Source organism: Rhagoletis pomonella, unplaced genomic scaffold (assembly GCF_013731165.1).
Source record: "Rhagoletis pomonella isolate Grant_MI unplaced genomic scaffold, Rhpom_1.0 Rhpom_scaffold_00004, whole genome shotgun sequence".
Taxonomy (NCBI): domain Eukaryota; kingdom Metazoa; phylum Arthropoda; class Insecta; order Diptera; family Tephritidae; genus Rhagoletis; species Rhagoletis pomonella.
The window spans coordinates 76,513,570-76,527,995 of NW_023458558.1; the positions used below are offsets into that span (position 1 = coordinate 76,513,570).

At 37.9% G+C, this 14,426-nt stretch overlaps 1 protein-coding gene across 1 annotated transcript; it reads right to left on the minus strand.

Moving 5' to 3' along the window:
* Positions 1-2,680: 2,680 nt before the first annotated feature.
* On the minus strand, positions 2,681-4,594 carry LOC118738580 (homeotic protein labial-like). The gene has a single exon (XM_036469519.1). It carries the CDS (start codon positions 4,086-4,088, stop codon positions 2,802-2,804), a length of 1,287 nt encoding a protein of 428 aa, XP_036325412.1. The 5' UTR covers positions 4,089-4,594; the 3' UTR covers positions 2,681-2,801.
* Between the last annotated feature and the right edge of the window lie 9,832 nt (positions 4,595-14,426).

Consider the following 14,426-nt stretch of genomic DNA (forward strand, 5'->3'; position numbering starts at 1 on the left):
TTGGAGATGCTTCCCGTTGTTGTGAGTGCAATACCGCCAGGGGCTCCAGAGTAGGGGGGGAGGGGGAGAGAACTCCTCCTTGAGGAGTATGTCTCGTTGCATACCTGGTTACGGACGCGCCCCCAATTCTGATGAGATAATTCTTCTTTCAAGGAGAAGCCGTATCAGCTATACAAGAGGCCGGAGGAGGAGGTTATCAGTTCGTCGGAATATTTTTTATTTTTTTTATATATGTTACGGCATAACTTTGGACCATGTCAACCGATTTCGATAATTCCTTTTCGGAAAGGTAGTAACTCAAAGGTGGTCCCATACTAATCTGGTTTATCATTATCATTGGATCATGAAATATATATATCTAAAAATTTGTTTCAAGTCATTTTTTTTTTGCTAAAAATTACTTGTTTAATTTTGGACACAATTTCCTGAAGCGCAGTGAACACGGATTTACCCTTATAAAAGGCATGTTGACACTCCGACACGTCCCCAGAAGAATGGCGCTGTCTGATATGGGCGTCAAGAAGTCTTTCTAGAGTTTTAAGAAGGACGTTCGGCTTATTGTCCTGAAGTCATTGGGTTTGACGTGAGAGACCCTTCCACCTTTCGGTATGAAGATTACCCTAGCCTTGGTCCATCATCTAGGAATGTGACAGAGGCTAAGGCAAGCCTCAAACATCTCAGCAAGCAGAATAAACCTAAAATTTTGCTAAACGTGTCAGGTTGTACTGATAGCGGTCTTTCCAAAGTACGTTTTGACATGTTATTTTTATATTTATATTTATAAATAAATAAATAAAAGAGGTAAGTCCATTTAAATTGGAAATGTGTATAGCGTATATCAACTCAGCATCATTTAGGGCCAAATTCACAGTACTGAAAATCTGTAGTTAACTGCCGATTCTGAGTTAACTACGCACTGTGAATTTGGCTCTTAGAGAAAGCTGTTTGTAAAAGGTATTTAGGTTACAATCATATATTATTCTTAATATCGAGATAAGTAGTCGCGGCAACTGTAACATAATCTCAAAAATATTAAGTTTAACATTAAGTATAATACAAAAAATAAAATACGATAATGGCGGTATCGTCATTTCGAGAAATTTGTCGGAGGTGATAACACCAAGCTCATGTTGTTTGGGCTCATGTTAAACCAGTTTTGCCGAAAATAGTAATTAACAGATCATGTGTTGATACGTTGCACATGATTTCTGATGGACATAATGGTCAGTATCGAAATCGATAGGATATCTACTTATAGCTTAAATTCTTAATCAATGAAACCCAAATATCGACAGCTACCTGGATTTTTAGCGAGCCAGCAGCTGAATTCCAGCGTTCGCTATCGCTAATTTTGATCGCTAATGGTCTCCAAAAGAATAGCAGGCGCGCTTAAAGGCCGGTCCACATAGAACTTTCGTGTTAGCTTTGGCGTTGGCGTTGGTTTGACAGAACGCACGTTAAAAGTATGCTTGCTACAATGAGCGCTTGGCAGCGAATGCTTGGGCCACTACATTAATATACTAACGACAGATAAATTAATATTTCATATCAATAATTGCATTAAAAACGATATTTCTTGCCCGCACTTGATTAAAAAGGAAAATATTTCACATAATTTTATTTATTTGCAACAGCTGACGAGCGACGCACGCGAAAAGATGAGAGTTGGCCATCTTTTTGCTTTGTGTTGGCGTGAGCGTTGTCGAATTTTGGCTATGTGGAAGCGACGCCAACGCCAACGCAACGCCAAAGTTCTATGTGGACGGGCCTTAAAAGCATGCAACGTTTAGTTACATGCCCCTGACACTGCCAGATTTGCCTGATTACACTTTGCTTCTGTTACTTTTCCATATTGCGTACTTTAGGCCAATGGCTTTTAATTTAGAGAATTTTAGCGATGGAAATTTAGCGTAGCGATTGTCAGAATTCTACTGCAGGTCATGTTTGAGGACTTTTTCTATACCATAATTCCTAAATTTTCACGATAAATTCAGTAGGATGTAAATTTTGGATTTGCCCGGTCATAAACTAAATTGACGACGACCTACTCCAATTTATAATGCTGACTACACACGAGGCAACCGTTGAAGCAACGTGTTGTTGTTGTATGCTCTATTATGAAATGAACAAGATTTTGTTTTATATTACCTTGTTTATTCCAACACATAAAGCGCTTTGACCCAGTTCGCTGTGATTCAAAACGGAAGCATAAACCAACTTTCAATACGCTCAGAAATTCGAAAGTGTATTGCCTCGAATTTGTTTTCAAATCGCTTTTTTATTTCTCACATCGGCCTGGGTTCAAGCCCGGCTCAACCCAACAACAAAAAATAAAAAAAAATAAAAAAAAGTTAAACAACGTTGTTTTTTCTAAGAGCTGTCGCCCCTCGGCAGACAATGGCAAACCTCCGAGCGTATTTCTGCCATGAAGAACAGCTCTCTCTTCTTCGGAGTCGGTGTAAAACTGTAGGTTCCTCCCCTTTGTGTGACAACATCAAGGCGCACGCCACAAATCGGAGGAGAAACTCGGCCAAACTCTAATATACATACATATGTGTAAGCGCCAATCTATTATTACTTAGGCCAAGTTGGTTTACTTCGCGCCTCCCAGAGTGTTGCCTATCCTAGGGTTAAACACAAATATCTTTATTTAAATAATTCAGAATTGTAACACGTCCAATCAAAACTGAAACTGAAACTTTTTCTTAAGTTATCTTGCATACACAGCAACGCATACAAAATTAAATATTTCTTTTTCAAATTGAAACTGAATTATTCTTAAAGCTGAGCATCACTGCTTATCAATATTCGTGTAAGGTTTGCTCACCATGTGGCTTGGGGACATTTCTTTTCAATTGCATCCATTTATATGTTGGCAAATTGCTTGCTTGGTTAGGAGATTTATTTTGTGATCCAGCTTGGCTAGATGAGGATCCTGGCGATGAGGGTAATCCCGTGCCGTCAGGGGAGACAACTTGTTGACTTCGCGTCGTTATGCATGGTCCACTTGGCGACCCGTGTTGTTGTAATTGTGCCTGTTGTTGTTGCAGATGTTGCTGTTGATGCGGATGTTGAGGGGTCGGCAACGTTTGCATGTGCGCCATATTCAAGGGATGCATGCCCAAAGCATCAATTGGAATGCCAGCATCCATGCTGTAACCACCACTTATATGCTGATGATGCCACATCTGTGGTGGTGATTGTTGTTGGCTGGCTGACATTTGCATAAGGGGTTCGTCGAAGGCTAAGCCTGCCGTTCCGTACGTTGAATGCAATACGGCTGCATATTTTTCCTCCACATTACCACCACCACTAGCTCCAGTATTATGAGGCAATGAGGCATAGCCGTGCTGTATTTGTCGTTGTTGTGCGTGCGTTACAACATTTTGGTTGTACAAACAATCTAGATTCGTATAGCTCAGGCCATTTTCTGAGCTTATGATCGGCGGGTCAATCTGCGCAGGTGGATTGTTTTGAATTGCATTGGAGGCGGAGACGGGAGAATTGGTGGAAGGAGGTATTGCCGCAACAGCAGCCGTTGCATAATAGGAGTGTACTGAATCACTTTCGTAATAGGAGTCTGTCGGGGAATGACTTGACGGATGCAATGGAGTGCCTGTAGCGGTTATTGAGCCTGTGCTCGAAGATGTTGTGATGCCATATTCGGCAGCGCTTGGACTAAAAAGATGAGCATGAGGATACATGGATTGCTGCTGTTGTTGGGGCTGTGTATGTGGCTGCTGTTGTTGATGTTGGTGCGGCGTACCGCTTGACGAGTTTTGGCTTATCCCCGCTGAGGTTTGTTGCAAAGACGATGGCGGTGGAGTTAATTGTGCTTGTTGTGTATAGTAATTAGGCGACGCACCGTCTGGGACGTAGCCAGTATATCCTAAATGGTGCTGGTGATGGTGAGCCTGATGGTGATGCGACGGCATTGCTGCGGTGGCCGCTCCTGGAAAATAGGCGTTCGGGTACCCGGTGGAGGATGCAACAGCAGCCATGTCAGCAGCTGAGGCAGTACTACTGTCGTGATAACTGTTCTGGTGGTGTGGATGATGATTGCCATACATGCTGCTTACGTCCATCATATTGATGGGACCAGAAGCTCGAAGGAGGTGTACGATTCACGTGGTTTCAAGTGGTTTTTGAAAGTTAGCCCGGCGAAACTCTCCACTAGTATGTATATATGTATGTATGTGTGTATATATAATACGTGTATATATTAATTTTAGTCTCTAAATGCTTCAATATTGCTTAGCGGTTTACTTTCGATTTTTATACTTTTGCACAAATTCCTAATCAATTTTCACAGATTGACATATTTTTGGGTACATGGGAATCATGGATACGTTTTTTTTTAATATGTAGTATTATAAAGCACTGAGCACTTATGGGTAATTCGTGTCGATCACTTGAACAACTGGGAGCTAGGTAAAAACCTCTCACAATTTAAAATACACACTTTTCTAATTTATGTGCAGACATCCAATATCTCTGTTTGGTAGATTTGATAACAACTCGACGGCGCGTCAATTATTCTACGAGTCATTTATTAAATTTCGAACGGAACGCGCCCTCGACATCGTATATTCACTAACATCGCGCAACCAAATCGTAACTGAATCAGAGCACGATTGCTGGCGAACTACAGGGGCTACCACTGCAACCACTACATTAACAGTAATACGAGCATTACCACCATCACTGTCCCACCACCGTTGCAGATAAGACTCAAAAGCTGGTTGGACGGGATCCGCCTCTCGATGCTAAGTCAGTGATATATTTTGGTCTCTTTTTAGCAACGCAAGTATGCACGATTTGCTTCCTATGAGTGAACACAACAAGGCGATTCGCATTTGTCTCCATGTGAGGGAACAACACATACGATACGTTTTTTCTTAAGTGCAGCAAAAATTGTTATCAGCACTGGTAGGTATTTGTTTTTGTTTGTACGCGCGTGTTTTCTATTTATGTAGCAGTGCTTCTGACTAGTGACTAAATTCAAAGCGGGTTTTGCTTGCTACACGCGTTCCTACATGTCTCCTCTATGAAGTTAGTTTTTGCTTGAAACGTCTGTGACTTAGCTTTAACTAAAATATTTCTATGACAGTTTTTGTAATTGAATAACCAAAAAATAAAAAAATTGTAAAAAAAGGAAGAATAAATATTCATATCCTGGCGCATATATTGTGGTCACGAAATTCCAGGGTGCAGTAATTGGCAGAGTGTCGTCCACGCTGCTGGAGATCTTTCTTTAGCCGCAGATACTGGTCGCTGATGCACACGCATTCATACCTACTTACCTATACTTTCGGGAATGCTGAACATAAATGTACATACTATGTACGTAGTACATACATACATATGTAGATATGTATATAGGTAGGTAGGTGTGTATGAGCATTTGTGGCAAGAGTAGCAGAGGGTTTCGCGTTGTTGTTGCTGCTCAACATGTCATGTGCAATTTACGCATCCGACAGCCATCCTCCATGGATTGGCATTGAAAGTTTTTTTTAGCAGCACAGTGGGACTCTTACACATGTGTACGATTGATAGAAATACACATACACATGTCCATATATACATATGTATGTTAGGGATGTCATTTTTCGGGGTTTTGTCGATCCCGGGATCCCGGGATTGTCCCGAAATTCAGGCAAAAGTGCAACACATCTGTGATCATCCTATTATAGTATTTTAAATCAGATTGATATAACAAAAAAAAGTACAATTTATTGTAATTCATTTACATATTTATTAAGGCGATAAATCAGTATTTTCAATCAACAAAAAACAAACATAAAATTTGACAAACATATATGTATGTATGTACATATCCTCATTAATTTATAACATAGTTTTTGTACTACAAGTACAAATGCATATACGGTCGGTCACTCACAGAACTATTTTGCATAGATTTTTTTTTGCAATATTCAGAATATTTTTCATGGTATTTTTTTTTGTTAATTTAAAAAAATATATATGTATGTGCAATTTTGAAGTTGCAAAAACATCCCGTCGACATTTTATATTTTTTTTTTTTGCTACAAAAAAATTCGTTATAAGGAAGAAAATGCCCAACATCGTCAGTAAAACAAATTCAAAAATCAAGGCAGTTTTTAGCAACTTTAAAATTGCACTTTATTGTATTAAATTGAATGGGCTATAAAACTGCATAATGGAATTTTTTGTAAAAATTATGATTAAAAAGTTTGATATTTTTATGATAATTTGGTGAACTTAAACCAACTTTCTCTTAAGTGTGAAATTTTGATTTACATGATTTTTGTTGGAAAATGAGCTATATATTTTTTTTAATTCACAAAAAAATACCATGAAAAATATTTTGGATATTGCAAAAAAAGTCGGTGCAAAATATTTTTGTAAGTGACTGTATTTGGTACAGCAGTAACTGCCTATGTAACTATATACAATTTTTTTAATCACGGTTTGAGATCAATTTAAGATATTATCAGTATATTTAGTAATAATAAAAAAGTTAACACATTTAAGTAAACAATAAATATATAAGTGCATCACCTATTCCATTTCGAGCGAAGCAAAATTATTCCTTCTTTTGATGGTAATGCGATCTTAAAGAAATTAAAGCATTAAGGGCCGTTTTGTCATCTAAGCTTTAGATTACCGGCCACTTTATCGTCTCGATATACGAGTTTTCGTTTTCTCATCAGCGCATTAATTTCTCGAATCGATAAATTGTTGCTTACCCGTTGCAACCTTCAAAATTTGTACCCAACTTTAAATTTTGGTTTGGGTTTGGTTTATGAATCAGATATATTAGATATTTCAACCAAGGTTTTGGTTTTTGCTAACAGTTGCTCTTGCTCTATATTTGCTTATGTTGCATTGCCAACCTTTGGAATTTTATGACGAATGCAGTTAAGTGCCACTCTCGGAAATGTAGTGAAGTTTCACTCTACGGAATAACAAATTTATTTTTACAGGTAAGATAAGAAAACGAAAACACTTTAAAGTGAGGAACAATTTATCTGCCCTGTTAGTAAAGGCAACTTTACTGCTTACATTAAAAAACGGCCCTAAGGGTTGCAAAAAATTCTTAATTTGCCCTTGAGAGGGGATATTTGTGATAAAAATTTAATTGGCCAACAAAAAAATTGTTTCCAGCAATCCCGGGATTTAAATCGACTAATCCCGGGATATTCGGGACTTAAAAAAGACCGGGATCCCGAAATCCCGACATCCCTAATGTATGTACATACCTATTCTATATACATATGTAAATATGTATGTACATGTAGATATGTTAATTGCATATACTCATACGTTTCATGTGCAGACAAGTCAGCGCAGAGGGAGCATACATCGCCCTGTTATTTGGTGACTGTGGGCGCACCGCTGGACTATCGCCTGTCACTTCGTCATAACGGAGATACTTTATCTCACTTATTACTCAGTCACTGGTTGTTGTTGTTTTATTGGTACCTACTGTTTACTGAGTCGATATCTCAATTTTGTTCCTCCTGTTTTGCGCACCTTTCAAAATCCAACCCAAGTACAAACATTCTCTTTTGTGTGACGTGTTCGTGAATATTTGTCCTCTGTCTTGTGTCTTTATCTAAAGTTGGATATGATTGACATTTTGAAAACTCCTGTCAGTAATTCATGCGGCTTTGGCGTCGTAAAACTCTGGTTGGTCTCCACTGGGATGGATTAACACGTTTCAAGGAAGGATTTCTTCGAATATGTGCACATGTGTATATACATACATGCATAAATGAATACACATATATTTATACAAAAAAAACACTATTGTAAAGAAATTCAAAAAAACAAATCGTGCAAAGTATGAACAAATTACAATTACTAGCCGGCCCGGCAGACGTTGCGCAGCCTAAAATTAATTCCCTATGGGACAACACAGTTTTATTTGGAATGTCGTCATTCAAAGATTCCCTTGTATGGGAGTGATTCCATATTTCCACACCAAGTTCCAGTATACTTCCCCAAATAGTCTCAAATAGAGAATGAAAACTTCAGTTTGTGTAGAAGGTGTCTGAGTATGGGTTTGATTTCATATACCTCCATACATACCATGTTGTACAAATAGGTACTTTAACACTTCCGGGGGTATGCTTTATCAATGTTTCAGTTTGTATAGAACATACCACGCCCTACTTTTGAATAACCTCAATTTTTCACCATCAAATTAATTTCATATACCTTTTTCCATAAAAAGTTCCACTTCTCCCCGTAAATATTAAATATTTTCGGAGATGTGCATTATGTAGGTTTCGGTTTGTATTAAAGGTGTCGCGCCCCTTTCCCAAACTAATTCGAATTTACCTTAAAATTAGCCACTATGTAGATATATTGGGGGATATCACAGAATCTATCGTACTTCGTGAAATGTACGAAAATGTGATCACTGAATCCGAATTGCTACGAGCGTGTGTATTCAAAGAATACCCTACGTTCGTGGCTATTCGCATTCAGTGATAGAATTTTCGTAGATTTCATTGTCAAGTCACTCCAGGAGCGGTTTAAAGAAAAAATAGTATATAATTAAAAATAAATAAACAACCAAAAATTTCTTCCTGAAAGTGATTGGTGCAAGCTTTATCACAAAGCGGATTTGAATAAGCAGCAAGAGATGTAAAAGTTACACTTACAGGTCTATTCTGCGCTAGTAATAAAAAGTTTGTAACCGGTAAATAAAGTTCCTGTCAATTTCTAAACCCTTTTCGCATTCTGTATACTCTTGTAACCGGTAAATTTTGTTACCATCTCATATGCTGGTAACAAATTATTGCCCGGTGAAATATTCAATGCCAGGATTTGCACAATTCTTCATAGCTGAATTGCTGAATATTTTAACTGCATTACCAACGTACCTAGAATCGCGGTGACAAGAACTGGTAACATTTTTTGGTAATATAATTTTCCGGTTACAAAATCTTCGGTAACGCGCAGAATAGACCTGTTAGGCGATCACTGTAAACACTCTTAAAAGATATGTATACCATGAGGTTGCGTGCCTTCCTTTCCAGCGCCTTAGCCGATATGTACCGTCTGCCCGCTTTCCTTGATACGGCTCATTTTCAAGTAGGACAACATACTGCCGCATAAAATACGATTTTATTTTTCTTAACTTTTTGCTTCTACAAACAGCACAGTTCCGCACCATTTTTTATTTTTTGCTTTTAAAATTAAAATTTAATTTTGTAAAATATTGACGGTACCTGCACCGCTCCTGATTTTTTGTTGTTTTCAAACGTCATTATGGGTACATTGGCTGGTCGGTTTTCTCGTTCTAATATATATGCACTCTAATGTTGGCTTTCAACGTACTATCAATATAGAAGTATTATGTACAATATCTACATACCTAGTGATAGTACGAATGGGAATTGCTTTAAATTTCCATTTTAAAGTTATCTGATAGATAGGGCCCGGATATCTATGCATTTGCATTTTTTATAGGGATGTCAGTGGCAAAAATACAACGATGTTTTTCTTTGATTCGATGCATCGAAATGTACATCGATATTTTTTGGAATAAATTACTGCAAGTGAGCGAATTATGTTTCTAACGGCTTTTTGGAGCCATTTCAATTTTTTGGTCAAAGTCACTTCTTTTTTTTTGTACAATTTAAGCACTGGAATTGCGGTTCAATGCACTAGAGATGTCAGTTTTGAAAAAACATCGATGCATCGATACATCGAGTGGAAAATTTTCGATGCATCGCTGTTTTTCCGACATGTTTAATTTTTTATTAAACGTCGTTTTTCTAGAATGGACGAATCACTCCACAATTGCAAGAGCTTTTGATGATTCCACATAACTATTGGGTACTGATTTCGTGTAAAATTATTTTAGTGTCATTGACGCAGCGCCATATATCGAGCTCTAACCGCCAAAAAACCGTAAGCGAAATTTTTTTCACAATTTTCTTTTGGATGCAGAATTGCATCTAGATACTCTACGGGCATTTCTGCATCAAAAAAAAAAAAAAAATTGTTGAAAGATATGTCGCTTACGTTTTTTTGGCGGTAAGGGCTCGATATGGTATACTCAGCAAAGGCGCTGGAGGTATTTTACCCAAAGTTACTGCACGTTACTTGTTTGGCACGCAATGCACCGAGTGGCCGAAGATGTAAGAGCTCGCTTCAGTGATGTTGACGATTTAATATCGAATGGGAAAAAATATTTTTAAAATCTTGGCGCGTTGAAGTTTGCTTCAAGTTCTCCTTATACAAAACATTTTTGCGGCCAAATCGAGCCCTAACCGCCAAAATAACGTAAGCGACATTTTTTTCAAAATTTTATTTTTGATGCAGAAATATTCCTAGAGCATCTAGATGCAATTTGATTTTGGCGGTTAGGGCTCGAAATAGAGAAAGCTTTAACTTTGAAAATTTAAAGAAGTATTTATTTGTTTGCCAATATAGCCGTGAACAAAGCAAATTAAAAAAAATATGAAAATTAAATATGTATTTTTTATTTATTTTAAACGATTTTTTTACTTTTTACTTTAAGCGCTTAATTTTTTTAATACATACATATTTTAAAATTTTGGATATATATTTAATTAATTTAGATTTTTTCGTGGCTTTAAAAATTACAATATATCCTTGTGTTAATTATAAACTTGTAATGAAATATGAAAAGTAAATAAAAACAAATTAAAAAAGCAAAACAAATGCGAGAAGTATGTTTACATGTTTTTTGTTTTTAGTGCATATTTTTTATTTCTTAATGCACATTATATGCGCATAATTTAGATTTAGCATAAAAATCCGGGTCCTACCGTTGACAGTACGAATGAAAATTTTAAAGATTAATTTCGCGTGCTATTCTATTCGTTATAATAGTTTTAAAATCAATTCAATTTAGGACTAAAAAGATTAAAATAAAATTATAGTTTATAAAACTAAAATCTCGCTTTATTACAATGTGAATTAAAAAGTAAAAATAATTTATAGAAATTCAGATTCCGTTTAAGAGGAAAAGGAAGTTCTCTAACTTAATTAATTAAACTTTTAAAACCAACATAAAATAGGATTAAAGTGATTGAAAATGAAATTAATTTTACCGGAAAACAAGCGTGCTATTGACAATATTCAATATTACTAAACTGAAAATGAACAGTTCATAACAATTGATATCAAGCACCCCACGTTTTGTTTTCCGGTAAAATTAATTTGATTGTCTACTACTTGAATCCTATTTTAGGTTGGTTTTAAAAGTTGAATGAAATCAGTTAAGGGAACTTCCTATTCCTCTTAAACGAAATCTGTATTTGTATACATTATTTTTTACTTTTTAGTTCACATTGTAATAAAAGCGAGATTTTAGTGTTTTAAACTATAATTTTACTATTTTGAATAACGTCCTGTCTGGCTATTTGGTTTACTATACAAGTATGTAGAGTTATGAATTTTATCAGAGTTTAGTTGAGATAATCGCGTTTGACTACTATGTTCTGTATATTTCCCAGTACTGCAAAGCTTTCGACTGCCATTCACCCGGGTGTGGCCAGAAATGTTTCGTGTGCTTACGGTTCAAATCGCAACTCACTACGTCTGGATAATTATATCCACGAATCCTCTGGGTAGCGACCGAACACTCGTTTGGCAGCTAGCTAAAGTGAGAGGGTGTAAAATCCCGCATGCGCTGGGTTTGGGTCTCGCCACGTTAAAACCCTGATACCCCTTCTTTTGATGACGATCACGGCAAACATAGGAAGGACTATGATTTGAGGTAATGCCCCTGGAATATCCGAACCCTCAATCGGGAAGGTGCCTGTGCCCAGCTGGTTGATGTCCTAGGGAAAATAAAGGCTGACATCACCTCCATCCATTCAAAGTGTTGGTGGGAGAGAGACTCCATTGCAGAGTACCGGCGATCACTCTAGTGGACGAACGTCTAGCCACAATCCACATCAAAGCCAGATCCAAGGATCTCTTCTATGAGCGCTTAGACGGTAAAAACCAGCGCTGATCCCGACACGTATAAAAGTCGTGCTTGGCGATTTCAATGCCATGGTGGGCAACGAAGGGATCTTTGGAGCCACTGGCGGAAAAATCAGCCTCCACGACGAAGCTTCCGATAACGGGCTGAGGCTGATCGACTTCACCGGGGCGCGAAACTTGGTAGTATGTAGTACTGGGTTCTAGCAAAAAAAGATCCATCAAGCTACGTGGCTTTCCTCAGATCGAAAAACTGGAAACCAAATTCAGAACATTGTGATAGACGAAAGGCAAACTTCCAGTGTTTTAGATGTACATACGTACGCTCCGAGGGCCAAACATCGACTCGCACCACTATCTTGATGCAACCAAGATACTCACCCGCCTCGGTGCAGCAAAAAATGTGCGTCCAAAGCTGCAATTAAACCAGACGACCAATTGATTCGCCACTCGACTCTCACACCTTCTGTGAGAAAGCACTCTTCAACAAACCGACATATGCGAGTAGTGGAACCACATTTCCCGCTCATTATTGGTACAATGAGAAGTGTCAAGAAACTGCAATGGTGCCACCTACAGGACCACGCTGCCATCGGGCGCAACGCGAACCATGTGAAACCATTATAGGGAGCTGAATAGAGAAGCTGGACGTATTTGCCGCAGTAAGAACAGAGAGGTCGAAATACCACCCGAAATTTTTAATAGAGAGTCGAGCGACTTACGGAAGGTTTTCAAGGAACAACCATGGCGACCTAGTGTTTGATGTCCAGAACGTACTTAAATTATGGAGGGAACGCTTTTTGACCCTTTTAAATGGCAGCAGAACTGAAAGAAGTAGAGAAGACGAACCCAAGCCCCCAGTCGATGACGATGGAGTAGATGTCCCAGCGCTTGACTATGACGAGGTATGAATAGCGATTATACTGATGAAAAGTAACAAAGCTACTGGAGCTTACGGCCTGTCGGCCGAGTTATTCAAGTACGATGGCAAGGAGCTAATAAGGTTCATGCCCGACGACTGGAATTCAAGTGTGCTCTGCCCAGTCCACAAGAAAGGCGACCCCGCCATGCACGCCAACTATTTTATCGAACGTGTTATGTGAAGGACTGAAGCCCTCCGTCAACGAACTGATTGCGGCTTGCCTTCAGATCTACCAAATCCACCACAGATCTCGTATTCGCAATACGCCAAAACTTGGAAAAGACCTCTGAGAATAGGATCGACACATGCTTTCTATTTGTATATTTCAACGCCGCTTTCGACAGCACGAAAAGAAGTTGTCTTTATTTTGTGATGTCTCAATTTCGTATCCCCGCGAAAATAACACGGCTATGTAAAATGAAGTTTAGGAATACCACTAGCTCGTCCAGAATTAAGGAGAACCTCAGACAAGATGTTTTTTTTGATGCTTTCTCCTCGTAAAAAAAACATGCGCAGTAAAAAGTTAACTATTTAAATCGACGAATAGTTTTATATCAATAGTTTTATGTATAATAAAACGTGTTTTAGTAAGTAATAGTTATTGGTCAGTTGCGATCAGTGGAATCACATAATTCGGTCATTTAGTGGTCGGATTTCAGCGAGCATAAAAGAAAACTGGTACGACGAGTAGTGTCAAAAAGCTTTAAAAAAATAGAACCCGCCTACAGGACCATGATTCAATAATACAAGGTTCGATAAACTGACAGTTGTCTCTCTCGCACCGCTCCCTTAGCAGTGGCACCGTGTTGCTTCTTTGCAAACTTACATGGAAATAGTGTAGCTTTGGTGTGAAATAAAAGTATAAGCTGTTGTGCAATATGTTTATTTGTATATGCATATGAAGCATATTTAACTGATGAAAACATAAACATTGGATGTTTACATCAATCTCATAGTAGTCTTATTTTAATTTTGAGCCATTTTGAAGTTTTTATACAGCTAAATAGCACCTAAATGACGTAATTCACGTAGATATATCAATATTACGTTCAACATTTCGTTTAAAATGTCAGATTTCCTGCAAATACATTAGAATTTACAAAAGGAATTTCACTACTAATTGCCTACTTTGCGTACTTTTCTAGTACCATTTTCGCAACAAGGGATTGCATTCTTGTCTTTTCTCTGTCCTTCGTAAATGCAACCTTTTGTAAGGGAGTGTCACACCGCAGCTGTCAATAATTATCTAACCTTGTATTATTGAATCATGCTACAGGACCACGTTGCGATCGGGCGCAATGTCAGCTATGTGTTACCGTTATAAGGAATTGAAGAGGGAAGTGAGACATATTTGCCGCAATAAGAAGATATACAGGAATGATAGAATACAAAATTGCGCCAATCGAACTGAGAGCAGCTGGCCGTGACGTCAAAATATACCAGAATGAGAGAGCAAGACGAACTCGACAAGAAAAAGAAGAAGCAGCGAACAAAAGGCAGTATTGCCAAGTTTTGAATTTGAAAAACCACCAAATTTTTATTGTTGTAT